This window comes from Aquila chrysaetos, chromosome 7 (assembly GCF_900496995.4).
Source record: "Aquila chrysaetos chrysaetos chromosome 7, bAquChr1.4, whole genome shotgun sequence".
NCBI lineage: Eukaryota > Metazoa > Chordata > Aves > Accipitriformes > Accipitridae > Aquila > Aquila chrysaetos.
The window spans coordinates 40,108,551-40,134,036 of NC_044010.1; the positions used below are offsets into that span (position 1 = coordinate 40,108,551).

Genomic DNA, 25,486 nt, shown 5'->3' on the forward strand with positions numbered 1-25,486 from the left:
TACCATTTTGTCAGATTCTGTATAGCTAAAGGAGTTAGTAATGGCAAAATATTTGAGTTTTTTTCTGATTGACCTTCCAAGCAAGTATGTCTCAGCAATATTTTCAAACATACTTCAAAAAATAAGATCCAGAATTACCAGAGATTGTCAAGTCACTGTCCATACCGAGATTTCACAAACACTGTAGAACTCAAGTTTGAAGTCCCAGATTATCCTTGATGACTGAAATTTACTCAGTGAAAGAATAAATTTCACTCTGAGTGAAGGAGAGAGCTTTAGAATGTTCTCTGAATCTCCACCTAGTCCAACGTAACATGTAGCATCAAAAAACAGGTGCCAAAGCATTTCCTGCCATCTACGTATAACAAAAAGTGAAGATAAACCTTCCAGTGGCCCCAAAACACACCCCATGGATGGGGAAACAGAATAGCAAAATCAAACCTCTGCAAAAGTAAGTTTTAAGCCAGGTTTACACACTCATGCTATGATTTGGGGTTTGTGGCACATAAAGTGAAGAAATGTGACTTAAAAAATGTAGATTCATGTTTATTTCTTGTACTGAACTCATGCTATTTAATTACACTTTCTGAGATGTGAATTAGAAATACAGAAATACAGCTTTGGCTACATATACAGTTAATATACGGAGGATTTTGGAGATTCTTTTACCTAAATGGTGCCCGGTCAAGAGCATTTTGGTCTCATGACTGAATGCTCTATACTTTTGCTGACCAAGTTTTTTTTGGCAGACTTGAGTGCTGTTTCCCATGTTTAACTGCTAAAATATTTTCATTCACGACTGTCACAAAATAGAGTCCATTCGTAAACGATCAGACCACTTCTGAGTTTCTGTTGATGTACTCTTCTGGACAACAGTAAAGGAAGAAGCAGCATGCAGTGGATCCACTGTTTACAGGCGAAGTAAATCACGGCCAGAATTTGCCTGCTGAGTAGGGGACCTGGCAGAAAGGGGAACAGAGCGTGTCCAGCGTCCTATTTATCTGACATCTAGGCACCCTTAAGTGACAAGGAGCATTGCAAACTGGGTTTGCAGACAGTAACAGGGCAGTTGATGCAGCAGTTGGCATTCAGTGCACATACAGAAGGCTCAGAAGTGCTGCTCATAGTAGAAAAGGATGCATAAATGTTGACAACACACCACAGGAGCCGCTCTCAGGCCCTGGATGGTGCCATCATTACTTCTGTAATCTAAATGGAAGTCCTGAGGGTGGATGCTATAACCCTGGTCTGAGGCAGTCGGGAGTTCTCAAGGTTTCTCCCTGGCACTGTGCTATGAAAGGCAATGACCTCACCAGTTAGATGTGTGTTCTGGTAGACTTCCTGCGGTGCCAGATGCAGGAGCTTTATTGCCTCAAGGTTAATGAACCAAGAGATTGACAGGATCTTTGCAGAGACTCTGCAGATACAAGAGCCCAAACCCTTCAAGGCTGAGAAGTTTGGTGTGACCAAAAGAAGACAGAAGCATCAAGAAGACACAGAGTCCCAGCAGTGGGGAAGTCTCCATTTCCATCTGCAGCTGTTCCTCTAAAGAGGAGGTTCAGAGTTCCAGAAGAGAGGAAGGGAAAAAAAAGTTCCATTGAGGGAGAAGAGTCTGGGCTGAGCATCTCAGGTTTTTCAATTAGAACCAGCACTATTAAACAGGAAACAATGAGTGCTAGTGGTTGAAGTTTTCTTCCTCCGTGGGACAAAACTTGCCAATTTCCATAACAGTCTATCGTCTCAGGAAGTTTTCTGCTTTCCTGGAGCTCAAATCTGAGATGCTGCAGAAAAGATTTCCAAGGCTTATCTGACCTTGCCGTTACTATACCTTACTGTTCATTCATACAGCAAATACATGGATCTATACTCCCTGTACAGCCAAGGAAACATTGAACAGATTGAAGGAGACTAGAATGTTCTGTGGGCATTCTTTCCTCAAATATTTGTGCATGCATTTGCATACAGCTTGGGAAGCAAAAGGGAAAAACAGGAAGAACAGCAATTCCAGGCCAGTTGCAAGGCTGCAATGTGATCACAGTCGTGAAGACGGGCAGTGACAGTGTGCACAGTCGGAGCATGGTTGTGGATGGGTGCAGGCTGTTTAGAAAGGATAGAGAGGACAAATTTGGTCACTTGTATAGCTTAGGCTTCTGTGACCATAAGATGATTATTCATGCTTATTCAAGTCTCTGTACACTAAAGTACAGAAAGGTACTCAGAGCTGCATCAGTTTTGCAGAAAATTTATTAACAGCTTAGGAGTGAATTGTCTGATTACTTAGGAGGACTGGGAATTTCAGCAGAAGACCTGATTAGCAGTGCAGGGACCATCTCGGTGAACTAACATACAAAAAGGAAGCATATGCTGCTGTGGATCCGCTGCAACATATATGTGCTAAAGAAACACCTCTTATATGTGGCACTAAGAATTTATTAACAGTCTAATCAAAGTCTTAGGTCTAATCAAAATATAAATGATGAGATATTATCAGTCCAACTACAATGATAGTAGCTGTCAGGGAGCAGCAAGAACAGGCTGCTCCACAAAACAAAGTAAGACAGGCGCCAAAGGTGACAGCAAGAGTGGCAGAGGCCTTTCAAACAGCGATTGCAATCCCACAGCATCAAACCAAGAAGAACATAGCAGGTCTGGTGGCAGTAACCAATTTCAGCCAACAGTCTAGTGACTGACAGCCAAGTCCACAGCGAGAAGGCAAGCCTGTGATCAAGCCAGGAAATCAAGTAGGCTGGGCTTGGCACGAGGTATGGCCAGAGACAGCCTACCTAGGACGTAGCTTGGGCAAGGACCGAGAGCAGCAGCCTGAGTTTAAATGCAACTCAAGCCAGTGGGTGGAGGCCCCAGAAGCTACTCGCTCACAACTTAGCTGTTTTCACAGAAGTCTGTTACCAGATTATACAGCTGCACTGTATCAGAGCAGATCTTGAACACAGGCAGCTACAGCCTTGTGTGTGGAGAAGAGGTTAGGGAGAATTTCAAAGAAGGATGGTCATTGGCTGGACAGATAAATTAGCATACATCGCTCAACTCAGGGCCCTGGCCACTAATACTTTTAGTCCAAATTATCCATTTAATACTAATTACTGCTGATATATACAGATCTTCTCATATCTACCTTGTATTACTTCACAGTAAATTACCAGAGAGTCATCAACATCCTAGGTTCTTCACTGGGAAGGAAATGGTGATAAAATGCCAGTTTCTTCCTTCTCAGTCTTGGAGCTGCTTGGTGTTATATTTATATGTTTCCAAAAGGGTCTGTTGTGACACTTACTTTCTTATTGATCCCCAGGTTTAGTTCCACAACGACCCCTTCATTTTGCTAGGTCTTTACCATATATTGTATGATTTCTTTAGGATAATACCACAAAACTATATATCACTAAGCCGAAGCTGAAAAACAAATAAGGCAACAGTTGGCACTTCCAGCTATGTGCTGTTACAGCTAAAATAGCGCAAGTCCAAACAAGGTGTGACAAGTCCCTGATGCTTTGCACTGTTGACTTAGTAGAAAGCCCTGTGGCCTGTTACTAGCGGTGGCAATAATGTATTCCCTCCACTACACCTAGATGAGGTGGAAGGAAGAAGAGGTAACAAAAGGCAAATGTAAAAGTACCATGAGCATACTTAGCAAAAAACCCAAGAAGGCCAAAGCCTATCAGGCGTGAAGACTTAACAGGGAAAGTATAGGCTCACAAGAAGGGGTTCTAAAGGTACGCTAGTTGCATAAAGAAGCTTAGGGAAAATGCAGACAGGTCCATTGATGGATGGGGGAGAATCAACTAGTTACAGACAATGCAGAAAAGGCTGAAGTGCTCAATGCTTTTCTTTGCCTTAGTCTTTGCAAGCAAAACTTGTTTCCAAAGCAGCATGTACTGATTTGGTTTGAAGGGGAGAAGGGCAGCTCGTAGGGGAGCAACAGGCTGTGGACTTCTTAGGGCAGCTGGATACATTCAGATCCACAAGTCCAGATGAAATTCATGGAATGATAAAAGAGTTGGCCAGTGTGATTGTGAGGCTGTGGTTCTCTATGAAAATTCATGCTGATCAGGAGATGTTTCTGTTGACTGGGAAAAGGCTACGTTATTTCCTTCTTTGAAGAATGATAGAAGGAAGACTGAAGGAGTGGTAGGTTGATCAGCCTCACCTTAGCCCCTGGTAGAATGATGGGAGACATCCTTTTGCGGTCTGCGTAGCCCATGAATTGCATATCCTCTTGCAGTCCATTTCCAAGCACGTGAAGGTCAAGAAGGTAATCAGGAGTAGTCAAATGGGTTTGTTAAGTGCAAATCATGATTGACTAACATGATTGCCTTCTATATGTAAATGAGTGATTATGCAAATGAGGGAGGAGCAGTGGATGTAATATACCATGATTTAGTAAGACTTTTGTCACTGTTTCCCGTAGCATTCTTTGGAAGCTAAGGAATTCTAGGCTTGATGAATAGACTGCTGAGTGGGTTGAAAACTTGGCTGAATTATTGGTCTCAAATGATAATGATCAACATCTTGACAGTCAACTGCTGGTTGGTAATGAGTGTAGTACCCCAGGGGTCAGCACTGGGGCCTGTATTATTCAAGACCTTTATTAACGACATGGATGATGACAGAGAGTGCAATGTAAATTAGGGGAAGTGCCTGACATGATGGATGGTAGGGCTTCAGTCCAGAGGTACTTTGATAAATTATTGGTGTAACTCTTTTTTGAATTGCTTTTGTTCGTCAACTCATCATCCATGGAGCAGTTTGAAGATACAGTAAACTTTTACATTGTTAGTAAAGCAATTTTCCTTCTAAAATGTTAAGCCTTTGTATTTTGCCCTCTCGTTCCATTTACCCTTTGTGCTTATCTTAGCTCAGACACTTATAGAAGCACTGTGAATTACTAGCTGTGCAACCCACCCTATTTGACCAGGAGGTAACCGATTATATAATCTCTTGATGTATAGGTGTGTATTACATGTGTGATATGAAGGTTCCCATTACACCTCATGGAGTGCAGCATGCTTTATTCTAGTGTAAAGTGCAAGCTGGTATTCTGATTTGTACAAGAGCGGTTATGAGAAACAAGCTTCTTGGCTTGTTGAGCACAAATCTAGTGCTGGATAGAACAGTTTAGTACTCCAATACTACTATTATTTGTAAAAAAGCTAATCTAACATGCTAGTCACAAAAAATGGAAGAGAGCAATCAAACTTATCCACAATGCAATTTCATCAAAAATTATTTCTAGAGCTTAAATATTGGTACTAAAACCTAGTGAACTGTGATGTTCTGAGAAACTAGCAGAACCTGCATTGCTTAAGTATTTTAGTGAAAACATAGTCATCTCTCTAACTATAGAGCATTAACTTGTCCCAGGGAGATTTTCAGTAATAGAGACAGTGCAGAGGTAACTGGCTTAGACAGTAAAAGACTGATGTTGGTTTTTATGCATGAGAAGTTTTCAGTCTTCATTTTTCTTTACACATCAGTAGACCTGACATGATGATGATCCAATGTTTCTGTGATCTGTGGAATTATGAAAAGTTTTCTTTGAAAAAATAAATTTTGCACTGTGATCTTTATGGAAGTGAAACCATACTTGTCTTTAAAAGCTGACTCAAATTTTTTAATCAGCTTAATACATAATGTTAATTTTCTAGTTCAGTTGCTGCTGGTGACCTGTAAGTAATGTTTGCTTATTTTTAATCACAATAAGATAGTTGAGTTATGCATTTAAACTGTCTTTAGACATGGTTGTGCATGCTATGATTTGCTCTCTGTAGGAATTTTTACTGTAATTCCTATTTCCTTCTTTCAAGAGGAAGAGAAATGTAGTCTTATGAGCAAAGTAATGGATACATAAGTTCAGCTTAGTATTTCTGGCCATTACATACCCTGGGAAATAATTTCCATAATGGCCTAAATATTTAGTTGAACTTTCATGTTCTCAAGACATAGTTTACCTGGAAAGAAAGCAAATAGTATTTTAATAAATTAACTTCGATATTTTATATACCATAGCAATGCAGATATGTTAGCCCAGCATACAGTATAAGCTAATTAACTTGGTTTTTTTCAACATTAAGAATGAATTTGCCATCCTGCAAGGCTAATCAGTCTGGTGAGAAAGTTATCCTAGTATGAATACAGTACTTCTAGTACACTTCCTTCCCTACCAAGAACTGAACTTTGGTAGTTCTGAACTTGCTCTTCCACAAATTTCTCCCCCTTTTTTTTTCCCCTGTTTATTTTGGTTGTATCAGTTTGTTAATGAGATGTCCAAAACTATACATTATTTCAAGACCATTTACAGTCCTAAGTTAGGGAGAAGACCGGATCTCTTACCCATGTTGTGATAATCTACACTTTATTTTAATGTGTTTTGATATGAAGAGCCTATTTTTGTCCTAAGATCTCTCATACCAGTGCAAGAATACACTTGGGAAAATACAAGCAAATTAGGAATGACAGTAATATTACTTCAGACATAACAATAGTAACCTTCCATGTGAATTAGTTAAACACAAACATTTTAGTCTGAAATAGAAAGTAGTCTTAATTTATTCCTTAAAGAGTGACAGCCTAGTCATTCTTAAAACCTGTTTTTTCCTGAAAAATGTTAATCCAAAGAGTAGAAATGACCCTGTCAGCAGGTAACTCAAATCCACAGAAGTTTTTGAATCCATCTCTGAGAACAGACACTTAAACCTGTAGGTTTAGTAATATAAACCCCAAGCTACTCCCATTTTGAAACGTCTCACCTGGTATTTTAGCATTAAAGCAAATTACTGGAAGGCCTTCCTTTATTTAATCTTGCGCTGGACTCATCATGCTCATTGCTGGCATTATTGGAGGCCAGAGAGAGGGCAGAATGGGGAAATCAACAGAAACTAGCAAGTCTGAAGGCAGAATGAAATGTTTGATTGATCTTGATCTTTGCAAATTGTGTTTCAGACCATGTGCTGCTTCTTAAGAGAATTAGAAGTGACAACAATGAAAATAGGGCATCTCAGTTAAAGAGTACAAGCAATAAAGATCAACATTTATAGGTTTACTTAATGCCTTAAAGAAGATTACAGAAGTTATCTGTGTCTTGTTTTCAAGTAATATTTCATAGGCAGTTTCTGCCCTAGATAGATGTGAAATTATGTTTAGAATTGCACGGTTCAGGAATTAAAATAGCAATTAATTGGAAATTGTCATATCTGGACCATTTCTGAAGCTGTCATTTGCATTTCTGAAGCTTTGTCAAACCCAAGAGCAATATTTCTCAGAAAGGTTTCTTTCTGTGAATTTTGACTGATACTGTAGTACAGTCTTTTATTTTGGATAAATATAGAGCAAGTAAAACTACCTGCCATCTGATAATTTGTGATGAAGGGGTAAAATCTTGGACCTCCTAAAACTTGGTGTTTTCTTACTGAATTTAATAGCAATAAGTTTTCTTCCCAGGATTTAGATACATATCAGTGGCTTAAATCTGCAGCTGTTATTCACATAAGCATTCATAGCTACATTAAGAATATTCATGGGAGCAATGTTTATTTGACAGCAGGTAATTTTCCCCAATATGAGCCAATGATCAGAGCTACAGAGTATGCAAACTCTTGTTACAGATGGTTTAGCAACCATTTGTACTAGTTCAGCTGTTTCAAGTTGAATGTTACGGCTCTTCTGTAAATACCACTATATAATATTTCTACTAAGACTTTATGGAAGCAATTAAGCTGATATAAATAATTGATACCACTGAAATCTCCAGTGTAAACCAGACCCCACAGAGTTAACCTGTATAAGAATTGTCTCTAAGTGTTAGTGGTTTGTTAATACCTGTAATGATTTATTTTGGTTAGAATGAATGATAGCATGGTGTGGTTTGGAAGGGACCTTAAAGATCCTGTAGTTCCCACCCCCCCTGCCATGGGCAGGGACACCTTCCACTAGACCAGGTTGCTCCAAGCCCCATCCAACCTGGCCTTGAACACTGCCAGGGACGGGGCATCCACAGCCTCCCTGGGCAACCTGTGCCAGTGCCTCACCACCCTCCCACTAAAGAACTTCTTCCTTACATCTAATCTAAATCTACCCTCTTTCCATTTAAAACCATTACCCCTCACCCTATCACTAAACTCCCTGTTAAAGACTCCCCCCCCCATCTTTCCTGTAGGCCCCCTTTAGGTACTGGAAGGCTGCTATGAGGTCTCCCTGGAGCCTTCTCTTCTCCAGGCTGAACAACCCCAACTCTCTCAGCCTGTCTTCGTAGGAGAGGTGCTCCAGCCCTCTGGTCATCTTCATGGCCCTCCTCTGGACTTGCTCCAACAGCTCCATGTCCTTCTTATGTTGGGGTCCCCAGAGCTGAAGGCAGTACTGCAGGTGGAGTCTCATGAGAGCGGAGTAGAGGGGGACAATCACCTCCCTCAACCTGCTGGTCACGCTTCTTTTGATGCAGCCCAGGATATGGTTGGCTTTCTGGGCTGCAAGCGCACATTGCTGGCTCATGTTCAGTTTTTCACCCACCAACACCCCCAAGTCCTTCTCCGCAGGGCTGCTCTCAATCCACTCATCGCCCAGCCTGTATTTGTGCTTGGGATTGCCCCGACCCATGTGCAGGACCTTGCACTTGGCCTTGTTGAACTTCATGAGGTTGGCACGGGCCCACCTCTCAAGCCTGTCCAGGTCCCTCTGGATGACATCCCTTCCCTCCGGCACGTCGACCGCGCCACTCAGCCTGGCGTTGTCGGCAAACTTGCTGAGGGTGCACTCAATCCCACCATCCATGTCACCGACAAAGACATGGATAATTTAATTTCATGTTTTCAATGGGCCAAATGTATTTTGAAGCTTCAAGAAAAAAGTGCAACAGTTTTTTAGAGGCTGTTCACTTCAAACTTTGAAGGGCCATGATCAAATAAAAGATTAAAGCTACAGTGGTAATTAGGAATCAGATAAGGGAGGTAAATTGGTTCCTCTCTGGAATCCAGTGTTATCTACATTATGAAAACTGATATCTGTGGCAGTGTATAAGATTGCTTTGGGTAAGAGTGTGTGCACAGTCATATTAAAATAGCTGTCTCATATTCTTGATTATTAAATCCTACCTTATTTCCAAGATAAGGTTGCATGCACAGTAGCTTGGCCATGTCTTTTTCCATAAAAAGATTTTCAAATGAGAATTGCCACTTTCAAAATGTGCATTGCAAAATGTTTTCAAGCTGCTTGCTCTAAATTTATTATGTAACTGAACCAAATACTCAAAGGTAAGTCTGCTACTAACAGTTATTTTTCTTTCAGGCAAAATACACTGGACATAAGTAATATTGCATATATTTAAATCAGTGTTAGAATGAAGTAAGAGAAATGTGAAAAAATTTATTATTTTTCAAATCAGTTTTGAATGTGGATAATCAGTTTAGAATAAAAGTGCTAACATCACTTTGTGCTGATTTTGGCATAATTTGAACTGTGATGTTAGCTACCAATTAGAAAAATAATGTGAAATATATAAATGCACTTCTGAACTGATAAATGCATTTTTGAAACATCATGAAACATAACCTAGTGCTTTTAATTTTATACAGTGAAATTATTTTTCAGAGAAAAAAAAAAAAGATTTCCAGAGTTTAGTTAGCTAGTTCTGTGAAAATTACTTTTTAGCTGACTATGCAGACAGATGTAAAGAAAAAATAAATAACAGATATTTTACACTTTGGAAAACTCTTCTAGTAGGGGAAATTTACAGCATTCAGCTTGTTTGCATCACAGACAAAAAAATAGAAAAGAATTCCTTCAGAATAATTAGCATTATAGGGAAAGCTTTCACACTAAGCTCGTTTCTGCCATTGCAGTATCTCAGGTCAAGAAAGATGGAAAGATAGTTCCTTTATTGATGTATTAAAATGGGTGTGTAGGCTTTTCTTTTGCAGCCATCTTTTCATATTTAGAAACGGCCTTTCAATTCTTAAAGTATTTCCCTATAGACTGCAAATTCTGTTTCAAACCTCTAAGCTGGTTTCCAACACCTGAAACTTTGTTCTCGAGGTAAACTAATTTTGAGGCTGTTTTTGTTCTCACAAGAAGCAAGAAGTTTGATATTTACAGGGGAGCTTTTGTTTGCCTTCCTGAACATCTTCGCTCATTGTTCTGTTCCTTAAAGCTATTTTAACTTTGTTCCGTAACCCCAAATGACAGTCTTCCCCTGGCTGTTTGATGCATTCCTGTGTATCATATCTTCCTGTCAGCAGTTCATCATTCTGTGTTGCTACCCTTTAATATGACATATTATTCAGATATAGTCTATCTATTGGGCTCAGATACTTGAAGTTAACTGCTAGATATATTTCCTACATGGCATTTCCTGCAAGTGTCAATTCTTTTAGCAAGACACCTTTGGCTGCTTGAACAGCTCCAAAAGCCCTTTATAAAATCAGACTTCAAACCAGTTTTTTCTATCTCATTTTTCATTTATCCACACCGTTGACAGTAATCAGTGAAAACAATCAAAATAATGCCTACATCCTCTGTCTCTATGAAGTAATCTGTTAGTTGATCCGGTAACTTGTCATCAAGAAAGCAATTCTTGTCTGCAGCTGTTGCCGTACTGCTGGTCCCGAACCTGTTTCTCTCAAGCTTTCTCTTACATGTTTCATATTACCATGGGCTTTCTTGGCCATTTGATTTTTTTTATCTAGAAAACAGTTTCTTTTGTAATCTCTAGGTGTTATTTAACTGAAAACATTTTAAACTTTGGGTTTACTCGATGGTGTGTTATTTTATTTTTATTCTATTTGAGAAGATCTCCATACTGTATCTATAATTTTATTTATCACAATGAAGAAAATACTGAGAGAACCCTTAAGCAATGGGGGAAAAAAAGGCCCATGTGTTCCCATTGAGAATGTATTTTTTAAAACCTTTGTCTATGAAGCTGTTTTATTAGGAATATTGTTCAATCAATTTTGACTTCTAAATGAATTTCCCTGAGTGATTTTTTTAAAATTTTTTTTTAGATCAGGAGCCGTCCAGTTGTCATCTCAGCGCATCTGTCCTCTCCAAATCCACAAACAAGGAATCTGTTTTCCATCTTCTGCTTAAACAACCACGAGGTATGTAATTTCTTGAGTTCTACTTTGAATTTTTTACAAGGTGTGATCTTGTATGGTCCCTGAAATCTAGAGTGTGTATGAAATTCGGTGTTTTGATGAGTGCAGCTCACCAGTTGATGTGTTGAATCTGGCTCCTTGTGGAAACAAGAATTAGCTCGTGTCAATGAAGTTTGTTTGTTTTACTTAAAATAAATGAGTAAGTAAGTAAGTAATAATAAGAGATGCATCCAGTAAAGTTCCTCTGAAGTATGTATTGTTCATTTTTATACAGTTATTTTTTCCTCATCCCTGCAATGATTTTCTTGGACTTTTGAAATAAGTTTTCTTTCATAAATAATGTCTTACTATCAAAGCACCAATGTCATGTGTGATGTCAAAGTGATGATTATGTGTAAAAGAAACAAGAGGGATGCAACCTGACCTCATAATAGGTGCTACAAGTATGACATAAAAAGGGTGAATGAGCCCATATAGTAATCCAGTCTTGATGTATTCCGAGGAAAGGCTTTGAATTAAGAGATTAAATCCATATCAATATAGTTGTATTTTAGGATTGTCAAGATGAGCAACGCCACTATAAAAAAACTTTATGAAATACTAGGTAGAAAAGCATCAATTGTTAAAATTCTCAATTAAATATAAATTGAAAAGCTTCTTAAAAGTTTGGGTTTTTTATGAGGAATTGTATGTTTTTGTAATAAGTGCAAATGAATACACTTGAAAAGTAATCTTTTAAATATATTTAAACTATTATTAATACTTATTTTCTCAATTTATCCTGCAACAAGTCACAGTTTCCTAAAACCTGAAGTACCAGGAAGGAAAAACATGTAATTGCTAAGAAATTTCTTTTAAAAAGAAAATTTTCCTAGTTTGAAGGATCAGTTAAGGAGAAATGGAAGGGGTAAGAAATTCCAAAAATAAATGAGTTAAGCGTTTATAACTGCTTTTACATTTTACTGAATTAACAGAAAACAAAATAGGAAATAGACTTCATAGTGATTTGGTTCTAGATATGCTTATCTTTCTCTTCAGACTTGCCAGTCTTTTAAACTGTTTTTTTTTCCTAAAATAGTTTTTCTGTTGCAAATTACTACTTTCTGTATTTTCCTATGTTGTTCCTGATAATTTCACATGTGACAATAGAAACTATAAACTATAAACCTGAACTATCTGGAAAGGATTAAACTATATGGTATTTTTTTGAATTAAATTTTAGATTACATCGCTGGTTACATCTGATCTGAGGTAGGATAGGAAAGGATTGAATTGCCTTTAGTGTTGTAATTTTACCAAAATTTATTTATGACTTGTGTATTATAGCAATGGATTTATTCAATTTATCTAGCGTTATGGTAAAGCTCGGATTACCACAAAGTTAACATATTTTAATCATTATGAGTTATTCATTGCTGAAGTATAGGAAATAGGTAGATTTCTGTATTTACAAAGAATATTTAAATATTTTTCTGAATAATTATTTCTATAGATTCCTTCTCAGATATACTTTCTAATTTCAAAACACACAGATAAATTATTCATATCTCAAATTATTTACCAAAGAAAATAATTTTCCTTGCTAGTATCCCACACAAACGTATGTGTGAGCATCCATTTCACATTAATATAGATTTTCGAATAAATGATACCATTTTCCTTGAAGAAATGGTATCTATCTCAAATTAAAGACCTGAGTTAGAAAAATGAAATGAGGGTGACTTGTTTTCAATTTCATTCAAAAATTCGCCATATACTGTGGTTTTCCTGAAGATGTACTTGCCACACCTTTATTTTGTAAAGGATGTTGCAGACCTTGCTGTTCCCAGCAAGGAACTGTTTTTGTTTTCTCTCCTTGAAGCTTACTATGTCTCAACAATATTTCTGGATGATATAGAAAGAAGGAGTTAGAGGAAAAAGATGTAAGGATTGATCTGGACGTCATATCATTTTCTATATGTACATTTTACAGAGGATATATACAAGTTACAACTGTTGTCATGAGTTTATATATATTTTTTTCACAGAAGCAGTGAGGAACTGTCCAAAACAATCTAATTCATGTAAATAGTAAAATTGATAGAGCAATCACTTGACAGAAATATTAAAGCAGCAAAGCGATCTTTACAAATTGTACTTTCCACTACTTATTCTTTTATGTCTTAAATATTTTCATGATGTAATTCCTTTTGCTCTGAGGATTCTGCAGCCTAATTTCTCCTGTTGGGACGCCATAAGACTGGGGGATGCATGCTTTTTTTTGCACCTGGTCTCACTCACAAGTCAGGGACAGTGGAATCATGTTAAGAATCATTTTTATGGAAAGACTCTGTACTTCTTTTTCCCTACAGTTAACAGTAGATGAAGTGTGGATTAGATGCAGGTGTTACTGCTTTACCACTGTTCCCTATAATGAAGAAAGAATACTTTGAAAACATCTTGGAACCAAATATTCTTCTTAGGAGACTTGCTGGAATATGATTGCTAGGTCATTTTATGAGCAACATTTATACTTGTGGAAAATCTGTGCTTGCTGCTAATTACTTGTATTTTCCTCATTGACTCTAAAAACCAAAGGGAGAAATTCAGAAATAGTGAGATAGGCTGAGAATCTTGGACTCAGTTTTTCATCGTACTTTTACAAAAAAAGCCCAAATATTAGCCTTGCTGTGAAATTCTTACTCATGGCAGACTATCCTTTTTTCCTGCCTCAGCTTCTCAGTGGCAGCATAAGTCTTCTGGACTACTTGGTACTGTTCCCCAGTAACACAGAGTGCATTACTTCGCCTGGTCCTAATACTGAAGCTGTGATCTCATTTTGCATTCACCCTCCAGTCATTGCGTTTTACAGCTTAGCTGATGTTCCAGATGGTCAAATAGGCTGGCTGTTGTCAATGACTTGTTACAGCATCAAATGAACAGTAAACGGGGCAGTTAGCTGAACCTAGTTTTTTAGACACTTCTCTCCACATTTCAGCACAAATTTATATTTAGGAACTTCTGTATTTTAAAGCTGTTGTGTTACCTACTCTGTGTTCATCTCTTTTCTCTTTTTACTGAGATCTCTTTGATTAGCTATTTAATTTTGCCCTCTAACTTTGCTGTAGTGTAAAATACATGTATTTATTAACTCTTCCAAGCACTTGGGAAAGAAAGACAAAATGTATGCTATAAATGTATACAGTGTTAGGGAGACATTTTCCAAAAAGCTGCCAGCAGTGTTAAACCACTTTGATGGCAATCAGATTTGAGATATTAAAATTCTGTGTATGCACTTTGGAAACATGTTACTATTATAGTTTCATATTTTATTCAACAATATTTGAGAAAGCATTTTAGTGTACTTTTTATGTCATGCACAGTCCACTATGACTATGGATAATTTGACTTTTAAAATAATTTCCCCTAAGAAATGGCATAAATTTTGTTCAGGTCGTCAGGCCATTTCCCTAAAATGTTAGATTTCAAGACTTCATTGTTTAATTCTATACTTTGCATCTGCTTTTCTCTTTCAGTAATTCTGCATGCACAATCTGTTTTTTGCTTGTGATTGCTTTCAAAGACTGAAAAACAATGAAGCTAACATACTTGATTTTCCTGGTTGTCTTAGTTCCTAGGAAGACTCTGTCTCTGTCTCTTTTATAATGCTTTCATTACCACAAAATGACTTGAAGAGCTAGAAGAAAAGCTGTGGGAAATAGTTCTTCATTCTAGCAGACTATTTTGAAAAGGTGTTGGAAAATATTAAGCTCTCTTTTCTCTTCCATGTTTTAGCTGCATTCTGTGACCAAGGTCTTGTCACTCACAACAAACAGAAATAATTGTACACTTTATAACTTACACAACTGTCAGGAAGTAGTCAATATTCATATATATAATGGATTCTTTAGGAAAGGGACATTCAAGCAATAAAAATACTGAACAACCAGGTACATATGCAATACTATCCTATTTTTTTGTCTTCATAAACAGTTATTAATAATGATATTAACTGGAGAAGGACACACACACTGAGACCTCACTGTAAACCAAACTGAAATAAGTCAGGATAATTAGGAGATTCACTTAAAAAAAAAAAAAAAAAAGTGTTTTCCTTCTTTTCAGGGTTTTAGATTCAATATTTCCTTCTTTTTGGCACACATTTTCACAGGGAAACTGAAGGAATTAAAGTTCCATTGAAATACTGGAGAATTCAGGTGCCAGATTTCCTTTGAACTTCCTTAGTCTAAGTATTTTCCTAATTTTAGGAATTTATCTATTCAAGTCTTCTTTCTTTGTGATGAATTTTTGCTACTTTTCTTTAGGTTTGATCTTCTTTCATTAATGTTACTGCCTTCCCTGAATTTTCACCTTTGGAAACTATCAAGTTTCACTTTTCTGAGGAAAACTGTTCAACAGATGAATAGTTCATTCACATGAATAGTTTGTAAGCTGTGGTACATTAATTACTTGTGCTACACAAGATTCATTCAGGGACTACACAGCCTAGTATCAAGTCAAAAGCTGCCTCTGTCAGTGAGAGTGACCTCTAATGCCCATGGTGCACATGCTGGCATATGGAAAAACAAAGTTCATGATTCTTGATTTAGATTTTCTCTGACATCTTCTAGATAGTGTAAATAGCTTCTAGTCTGGGTTTATTTGTGAGGAAGATTTTAAACTTGAATGTAGAGAGATGACTTTCTTATTGTATAGTCGCCACAATAAATAATACTGAATTTGAGCACCTAATTTGTGAAAATAATTTGGTAACTGGTAGAGTTACCAAACTAGGTAGAGCAGTTTGAATTGAACCTGGGCTGCACTGAAACTTAGGGTTGAGGTTGGTGGATTGAGTTTTCTCTTTCCCTGCTGACCCTTTTACTGATCAAATAGCTCTATGGCACATGGGTGAGTTAACTGTTTCAAGACTGGCTACCATTTATGCAGAAGGCTTTGCAGGTAGGTGTCAGACATCTCTCTGACTCTTCATATCTAGGACCATGGGACTGGTAGGTTGGTTTCGTCATAGATGGAGAAGGAATGAGGTCAGAAAGGAATGAAGGCAAGGAGCAGGCAGGCGGTCTTCTGAAGTCAACCATCAGTGGCTCCCACTAGTACCGTTCCCCAAGCTGTGAGTGAGCTCACAGGACTGCAACTCATCTTTTCTTTCTACTCTACTGTCTTCTGTTTTGGGGGGAAAGGGCACAGTTTGATAGATCAGGTTTTGCTTTTTAGTGTCCCCATTTTTTACCCTGCTGCTTCTTCTGTTCATGCTCTTAAGTTGCTGTTAGGGGTGCCTTCCTGGGAGGGATCCAGGATTAACTCCTGGATCAATTCAGTGCGCAAAGGCAGGTTTAGCTCCAGTTCTGCTATGTTACTATGAATATAGGACAGTGGCTGGCTGATCACAGACTGCATCTAAATGGAGAGTTACTGGTTGTTGGTTACCTAGTAGAAAAATTTATGGGCCACGTGTCCTCAGCACCAGTCTGTCAGAGAAAGGTTTACTGACAGGCCGTATCCCATTGTAGACTGGTGGGTTGTCCCTGACTGATGGAGGTCCCATAGAGTTGGTGGTCTGGCAACCAGCAACTTCATGAGAATATTGTGATACCATCTTCACTGGAATTGACCTTTGAGTGAGAGACCTACCTGTCCTCCACCTTGGAGTCATAAGATATCTTCCTCACTGGATCACTTTTGGGGTGGGCATCTTTTGCTGTGCACGAAGAGACTTTGCAAGCAGGATTTCTGCAATTTTGGAATACACAGCTTTGTTTTATTGGCTAACAGATGCACTAGATAACTAGGACTAACATGCTGCTAGGCTAGGTATTAATATGGTCAGTATTCCCAGTGAGACACGGGATGTATCTTTGCTGCTCATGTTGTCATCAGTCATTTGGGGACGGCTCAGCCTCCACTGTTTCTTGGAATGGGTTGATCCATGATGTTGCTGAGTTGCCACCTTCTGATTCTTTGCTTTCTTTTCATAGAGTTTTTATACCGTTTCATTTCAGTAGTTTCATACTGTGTCCTTGAGCTGCTACTACCATTCTGTCTATGTTTTTACCTTTCTTATCTTGCAAGGATTAGGTATTTTCTCACACCTTGCCAATTTTCTCAGTAAAATCAATCCAAATTTGTGGTGCTGTGCTGCACCTAATTAGGCTTTGCATCACAGGCAGGTGAACTGCTACTCTGAAGATTACATATGCTTTTGAAGAAATTATTGTCTATGCTCGCTACAAAATAGCAGCTTTCTTGAACACAGTGTATGCAAGACAGAATGGGTTTCCTTCTTGGCCATCTTTGGACACCTTTGGCCTATCTGTATGACTGTTGCCTTGTTTAATCCTTGAGCTAGCATCTTTCCTTCTTCTGTTATCTCTGAAGTGCCATCGTGGCACTCAGAAGCTTGTACAGATGCAATTTGCTTTGTGACGTTTCCAGCAGAAGGGAAGGCATGGGACCCCTTTCCTACTCCATGTACATGGCAGTTTCCTGATCGCTGATTCCCCTGGCTTACCTCTCTCAACCGGGTGAAACCATTATAAAAAAGCAGTGTTCTCACATTATAGCTGACAGAGAAGCATGCTTTTTTAAAGAGGGTGTCAGTACTGGGACATGACATGGCAACACCAGTGATGCAGTCTAAGCCATATTTGTCTCCAGAGGGATATGATGCTGATGAAGTCAATGCATTCCAGCTGGTGGCATTCTTGAGTGCAGGTTGTCTCTGCTATCAGCATGGGAAACCACGGAGAGCTCTCTAAAGCCACAGCACATCTAAGACTTTCCTCACATGGAGAAAATCGGTGATCAGTAGGGACATTTTTGTGTCATGTTTTAAGGCATTCGTGCATACTGACCATGTGAATGAATAGTTGGGGAATCTGTCCTCAAAAATTCTTATAGGAAAGCCTAGTTACAGGTAGTGGAATTATAGTGTTAATGAGTGATATGCTTTTCAGCACTGAAACGGGGGTGCTTGGCATATTGGTACGTCAAAACATGAAATATTCTAATACAATGAACAATAAAACTCAAAGATTTTACTTTGTACTTTTCTGGAATGTCTTCAGGCCGTATTTTATATGTATTTATAGGGCCTGCTATATACACTCTTTTCTCCTTTGAGTTTTACTATCTTTATAAATTATATGGTGTGGACATATCTTTATGTGTTTTTGCAAATGCAGGCAACTGTTTTAGTGAAATAACTTAGAGTTAATGAAGTGAAAGGCAGCACTGTAAGAATAAGCAGAGTCTCTGTTACTGTTCTTTTAAAAACAATCCCTTGAATTGAAGGAGTAGAACAGTACATTCCCTTGACTATGTAAGAAAATGGTTTATCTACTTCAGCATTCTCTCCTGATGTTGCAAAAGGAGAGAGAGGAAAAAAGATACTCAGGATGCAAATAAAAGAAGGGAAGACATCAGAAACCCATCTTTTGCATAGTCTCATGCAAATCCACATAAGACTTCCCATGTGGATTTATCATGGAAAACAGATTTTCAAGCTATAATTGCTTCACAGATTTAAGTTAGGCCATGCAGTAGGTTTCATCAGAATCTCACGATTTGTTAGTGAACAGCCAGAGTATAGCACTTCAGAGCATTTAAACTATGCAAATCAGCCTCAAGGGAGGCTGTTATTTCACATTATCTTAGCCTATTTCTCTATTTAAAAATATCTGCTGTGTTTTAGAACTTAATAAGAAATTATCTCCTTCAATTTCAATAGAGCTAGAAAATGAAAAGATGATTAATTCTGACTTAGAATAGCATATTGCTGCTAATCTATTTGATAACAGCTGTGGATGGACAAGATGGAGCCAGAATGTGTCCTTGAATAAGACAGAACTACTTACCTCCTCCCCACCACTTTTCCTGGTTCTTGCTTCTAGTCTTCACCTGTTTAGGTAATAAACCCAACGAAAACTCCAGAGACAGAGATTTGTTTCATCCTATAAATTAATCAGTAAATCTATGTCTAGCTCTAAATTAGCTATAAAAAATTATCTGCACTAATCTTTTGTTTCCAGCTGCACATGCACAGTGGGGAAATTACCAGCAGCATCAAACAGTTGTTTCTTGAGCAGCAGAACTGAAGAAGCTCGATTTTCTAGACTTCTATCTTATATCCGTTTTTCCTGTCCTCTGCTCTTGGAATAATCACAGCATGTCTCTGTCTTCTGTTAATTCGTTTGTGCAAGACCCTTTTACGTCCATGCTCCACCCCCAACATATGCTAAAGACTAAGTTTCCCCCTTCCCTAAACTAGCTAGTAATTTCTCAACTGAGAACTACAACTGTTGAGTCTGCTGTAGCTTTTCTTCCTTTGTGTTTCTAAGTTGACTTTCCGTGTCGATCCAGCTGTTGAGTTCCGCAAACCATTGAAGGAGTGTTGGAGATCTATGTCTAACTTTGCTGAAAGTGGACAGAAGACTAAAAAAGAAATAAACAAACAACCCCCCCCACCTTACTGGTATTGATATTAATAGCAAAATGTATGGAAAAATGAAACAATTACACAGATCTTTTTTCCTAAAGAAGAGGCTGAAAACAATTATAGAGTTCTTGAAAACATTACCTTAACATACTGTTTTTTTAAATGAGCAGATATGCGTAGGAAAGAAATTGAACCTTTTGTGTAAGAACTTTTGGAGATGGAAGATCATGATAAAATTTGATGTTTTTCACAAGATGGTCTGAGGGGTTGAGGGGAAGAAGAGCTAGTTGGTTTGAAGTTTAATGTCTTTTTTGTTTTAATTACTATATTCTGTCCTGGAGAGAAAAGACAATTTAAACTAATCTTATTAAGTAACTGTCTGGGGCAAAGATTTTATTTTAAAGCATAAATGCTGGAAGGCAGTATTGAAACTGAGCTTTCAACCTTGAATTTTTATGCCTTAAGAGTGCTTAATAATTACACTGTTGAATTAATGTTCATTTTTTTTTCCTACACTGAGTTTTTCTATAACTTTTTTGTAAGATGTTTTCATTGTTTTTTTTTTTTTTTTTTTTTCTTTTGGTCAATGAAGAATGGGTCTCAAATATAAGACAAAAGCGAAGGGAAAGTAAAATTCTATATATAGTATGCATTCAGTAGCTAAATGACAATTTTTACCCACAGTGGTAACAGAATTCTTCCCAATATAGTGGCTCATGTGTTAAAGTCAGTGAACCCTTAAGATTTTTCTTAATCAGAATTTGATTTAGCTGGCCTGCAGGAGCATTGTGTACTTCAGCTTAATTTTAAAAGTTTTATTTCCCAAGTGTTAAGCTTTTTAGATATCTGTTTCAGTATGATGATCCCTGCTCTGACCCTTTTTTTTTTTCTCATCCGAAGTAGCATCAGATTTTCTTAGAAGTCCAGGCTCCAGTGCCAATATGAGGAGTCACTGGGCACAGGTATTTAGAAGACAACTGTAAGACCTTTTTGCAAACCCTTGGTACTCTGTGTAACTGCGGTATTGAGGGACTGTGAACAGCAGGGATGTGCCTGGACTCTCTTTTGGAATTTAGTGTAATGTAGCACAGACCCTGGTATGTTACATAGGAGCATCTCTTTTTTATCTTGTATTTGTGTAAAACCCAATCACACAAGTCAAACTTATACAATGAAATAATTCCATACTTATCCTGCCAAATAATTAACCTTGCTTCTACACATTTTTCCAGAGCTCTATGAATTCTTTTGTATACCTTCTCATAGTTCTACAACCCTTCAATAGATACATATTTCTGTTGCTTTCTAAAAATGTTCTCACGCAGCAGCCTCAGTTGGGATTACATGAAATCTCAATCTGAATTGCAGTCAGCAAGGAATAGAAAGGAAAGCTGGTTATTTTTTTCTTTTTTTAGTTTAGTCACTAAGTCCCCAGGACTAGTTGTTTGAATTGATTAGGAAAGCTGTCAGAGTGTGCTAGGCATGCAGATACGTATTTCCTACTTCTTGGTGGAGTCAGCATTGGTTTGGCTTTAGTTTAGCAGTATACACAATAGCTAGATCCAAAATTGTTGCCAGTAGCAGAAAAAATCTTGCTGAATTAGGAGGTTTAACATTTAAGAGGGTCTATGATGTAGTGAAAGGCTTAGTATGCTTAAAACCAACGTGAATCTCAGACTGTGAGAGGTAAGGATCCAGCAGACTTTGGAACCACAAAGGGTTCTCCTTCTGCTGGAGCCAAATTTGAGCCAGGGGCTTCTCCTGCCCATCCAGCAGCCAGGCTGAGCAGCTCTTCCTGCAGACAGACCAGCAGATGCGCACACACACAGAGTACAAACGCTTCCGACCACACAGATCAACACAGAGACCAGTGCCTTTACCAGCACACCCCTAAAAAACTGTCAGCTCTCATCTAAGTATGAACAGCGCGGGCAGCCTGGTGCAGTTGCTGGTGTTTGGCCGATTAGGACTGAACTGTGCTGGAGGTACACGCACTCACCTTCAATCTATTGATGCACTAACAACCCCCCAGATCTTTTAAATATTAGCATAGACTTTTAAGTTTCTCCAATATTCATGTCTGGCTCCTAGGCTCCTTATCGGGTCACCGGCTCAGACCGTGGGTCTTTCGGGATGCTGGTCTGCTCCTACTTGCTGGCTTGTCCAGCTCAAAGTTCGCTAGCAGAACATACCCATGCGTTCACTCACTCAGCTCGCAAATACATGCATGTCTGCTGGTCTCTTGAAAACTTTAAGTCTGTCTTGTATGCGTGCCCAGTCTGGAGGCCCTTTACGCAGTCACTGGTCCTGACCATGGGTCTTTCCAGTTGCTGGCCTCCTGCTACTTGCTGGCTAGTCTGACTTGATATTAGGTAGCAGCACAACATTGTTCTCTCCAATGACTGGTCTTAGACTTAGTCTCTCCAGTAGCTGGCACTCAGGCTTCATCCTACTTGCTGGCTGGTCCAGTTGGAACTTTTCTAGTGGCCAACTCACACAGAGGCTTAGGATAGGGAGTGTACTTACACAGAAGATAGACATAGGATTTAATAAGAGTATAGGATAGTGATCAAGCCTGAGGCGTTGTCGGACAGCCTTACTGGCCAGCACCTGCTTACACGACCGGCATCTTTTATCCTCTTTTACCTTTATTGTCCTATGTTTGTTCCTCCCTCATCCATTTTGGTCTTTCTCTTTTCCCTCCTGTGTTCTCTCCCTTAAACATCCCATAATAAGTTTTGTACACTATTAAAAAATGTTCGGTTCTGTGTCATTAATTGAAATAATAGCTGCTAACAATTGCATTCAGAAGTCAGAGAAATTATTCACGGTAGGGATAGATGCATTTGGTTTGTTCAGCTCTGACTGATGGATGAATTTCCTTGATTCAGTAGCATATTTGAGTATGTTTAAATTCAGGTGTGTAAGACAATCCCTAAATAGCAAAAAATGTAAATGTAGACATCTGCTTCAGTTGCACTGAAATTACAGGAAATGTAAATGTGTATGTTAGGCAAGTATTCTAATTCCTGTGATGTGAATTAAAGTGGGATTATTATTAAAGTGGGATTATTTGTGTGTTTAATTATTTTGATAAATACTTTAGTATGCCAATATCTATATGTTCGCCTCAAAATTATATATTTCTCCTTGTTCACAAGATATAACCTGGATCAATAATACTGTAGCTCCAGTTCTTGACAAATGGTGTCTTTAAAACTGTTCTCTGTAGGGGAGGAATAATTTAATTAAAATGAACATCATATCCTTAGTACTCCACTGCTTTAATTCTCTTCCCTAGATAATTTGTCGTACTATTACTAAGATTAACAAATTATTCAAAATATTTTTTTATGGGGGAGATAATAAATTATTCACATTCTCATTAAAAATTGATATCTTTCAGTTACCAGGGGGAATTGGATTCCCTGATTTACTTTTCTGTCACAAAGCCTCAATGATTAGGCAGGGCCTATTTTGGTTTGATAAAGCCACTGGGATTGTACCTGTCTGAGTGTATTTGCAAAAAGAGTGTATATCACTAGTGCCTCTTTCCTCTTCATATAAGTCTCAGTAAAAATTGATTTATCTTTCTCTTCTACCTTTTATGATGCATACAGGACCTTATTTTCAGCTTTCACAATATTTATGCTGAAACCCTTCCTGTTTACATGAAGACCAACAGAGGTTGATACCCTCAATTATCAACATAAGTAACGATATTGCATCTTACAATAATATTTAGGTTTAAGCAATATTTATTTCTTTAAATGCATCACTGATACCAAGCTAAAAAAAACCCACCCAAAACCCAAACCAACCCAGGAAAAAAAGAATATGGGCACTACTGCTGTGTTTGCTGCATGTGAAAGAGGAGGACATGCCTTAACTGTAACTCAGTCTTTGCCTCTATTTTAATGTGGTGCTTATCCTGCTCATAAGTCATAGTATATAAGCCAACAGAAGGGATTTTGATATTGACTACAGGACATACTTTGGGTGTTCTTAGGGAAATGCAGAACAAAGATTTATGTTACAAATAGTTGAAAAGTGTTGGAATTATGACCTTTACTATCACAAGGAGTAATATCTTGCAACCATTGAAGCACGCAACACAAAATTCTTCATTGGACATCAGAATTTCTGTTAACAACATACATAAGATGCTTTATTACAGTCACTTGGTCTAATGTCATCTTCTGCTGAGTGGAGGGAAATTGAACTTATTTCTTTGCACGGTAATGATATCTTTTGAGATGACAATAAGTTTAAAGGCTCATGAGAGAAAAGCTGGAAGAGTGTTTGACTTTCTGGGAATCTTCTTGCTGGGACATTAATTTTACCAGGCAGTGGTTTATGCCCAAGGATTTGACACTTCTGATATTACTGTTAATATGCTATTTTAGGTAAAACCTGTATTTGCAAAAATAGATATAAACTTTAAAATTTAAGTAGGTAATTAAAGTGCACTGACACTTAAGTACTTCCCACCCTCGCATGTTGTTAAGGTACTTGATAATTTTATTTTCACAAATCTTCACTTACTTGAGGGAAGGTATTAAACATTGTATTCATTTTAACCTAGAGAAACAGAGGTATAGGTGTTCTAAAGCTTTTCCATACTAAAGCCGTGACTGTTTAAAAATAAAACCTAGAGGCCTGAAAGGTAAGCAAATCCTCTTTGCTCATAGTTGTTTGGTGAAGCATTTGGAAAACAATTGTCATACAAAGTCTAAAAGGAGAGTTAGAATGCACACTATTCCATGCAACCATCAAGAAGTCCATGAAACTTCCTGATGTGACTCAGTTTCCTTTATCTGTCAATTGGAACTATTAACTTGCTCTTTAAGGTGTGAAATTCAGTCTAGTTAATATAGGAGAGTTTTTTGTAAGAGATGAACTTACTAAATGCAAATCATGTTTTGTGATTGCCTTGTTTGCCTGCTTGTGTTATAAGAATGTTAACATTAAATATGCTTGTTTTGTACATTGAATTGAAAACTATAGTATTGCAACAACTTTTGATGTTGCATTGTCTTTTATCTGATTGCTTCACAAGCACTGAAAATCCCTTATAAATTAAATAATTTTCTGCTTCATATAGATATTAAGATAAAACAAAGGTTAATAGCCCATAAAATTTGATATCTATTAATTACAGGTAGCACTGCCTTTTTCACAATGAATGCCAATAATGTAAGCTATTCCCTGAGGTTTGCTGCCATTTTTATTACCTCTGCTACATACAACCATCAGAAACCACAAACTGAATTGCATGCAGTCCTGTTAGAGGCTGTACAGTTCCTTTTTCTAGCCATTGTATACAATTTTCTCTTTTCTATTAAATAGGAAAATAAGAAGTTGATTGTTGAAAAGAACTGTTATTCAGACCTGTATGAATAACACATTAAGTTTTCTACATGCACAAACAAGCAATTCAGTTTTACCACACACAATAGCGCAAGACCACAATACAGAATACAATAGCATTTCAGTAGCTGTTGAGGAAATTTTGGATGATCCTTATCTTCCCATCTTGCTTTACATCTCTTCAAGTGTAAAATCACCAACTGTATCCTATTAGTCTTCTCTTCTTACTGATTTGTCCCTTTTCCAAATCAAGAATGATTTTTTATGTTATTTTTGTTTCTTGATTCCACAGATTTACCTAATTCTCCCAACTCTGAATTAAGTGGAAATGCTATTTTCCCCACTTTTTGGTATCTCTGCCTGTTATTGATTAAAGAAATACTGGTTTGTTTTTTTTTTTTTTTTCAAACTCCTTGAAGCCTTTTTACTTGTAGAGTCCCTCCATTTGGTATGCAATGTTCGTTAGCCTGTGTTGCCTTCTACAGGTGTTCATGTTTGCAATACAGGCATGTTTAAATGATTCAAGATGAGAGTGAGAGATTCAGTGATCCCAAATTATTTAGCTGACCGAAGAGAA

The 25,486-nt window shown here is 37.8% G+C and overlaps 1 protein-coding gene across 1 annotated transcript in view; it reads left to right on the plus strand.

Moving 5' to 3' along the window:
* Positions 1-25,486, plus strand: part of CFAP47 (cilia and flagella associated protein 47) — a 354,799-nt gene that overhangs the window by 271,790 nt on the left and 57,523 nt on the right. Inside the window, exon 57 of the mRNA XM_041125007.1 lies at positions 11,010-11,105. Within this exon, the coding sequence (XP_040980941.1) occupies positions 11,010-11,105 (96 nt within the window). The remainder of the gene's footprint in view (positions 1-11,009; positions 11,106-25,486) is intronic.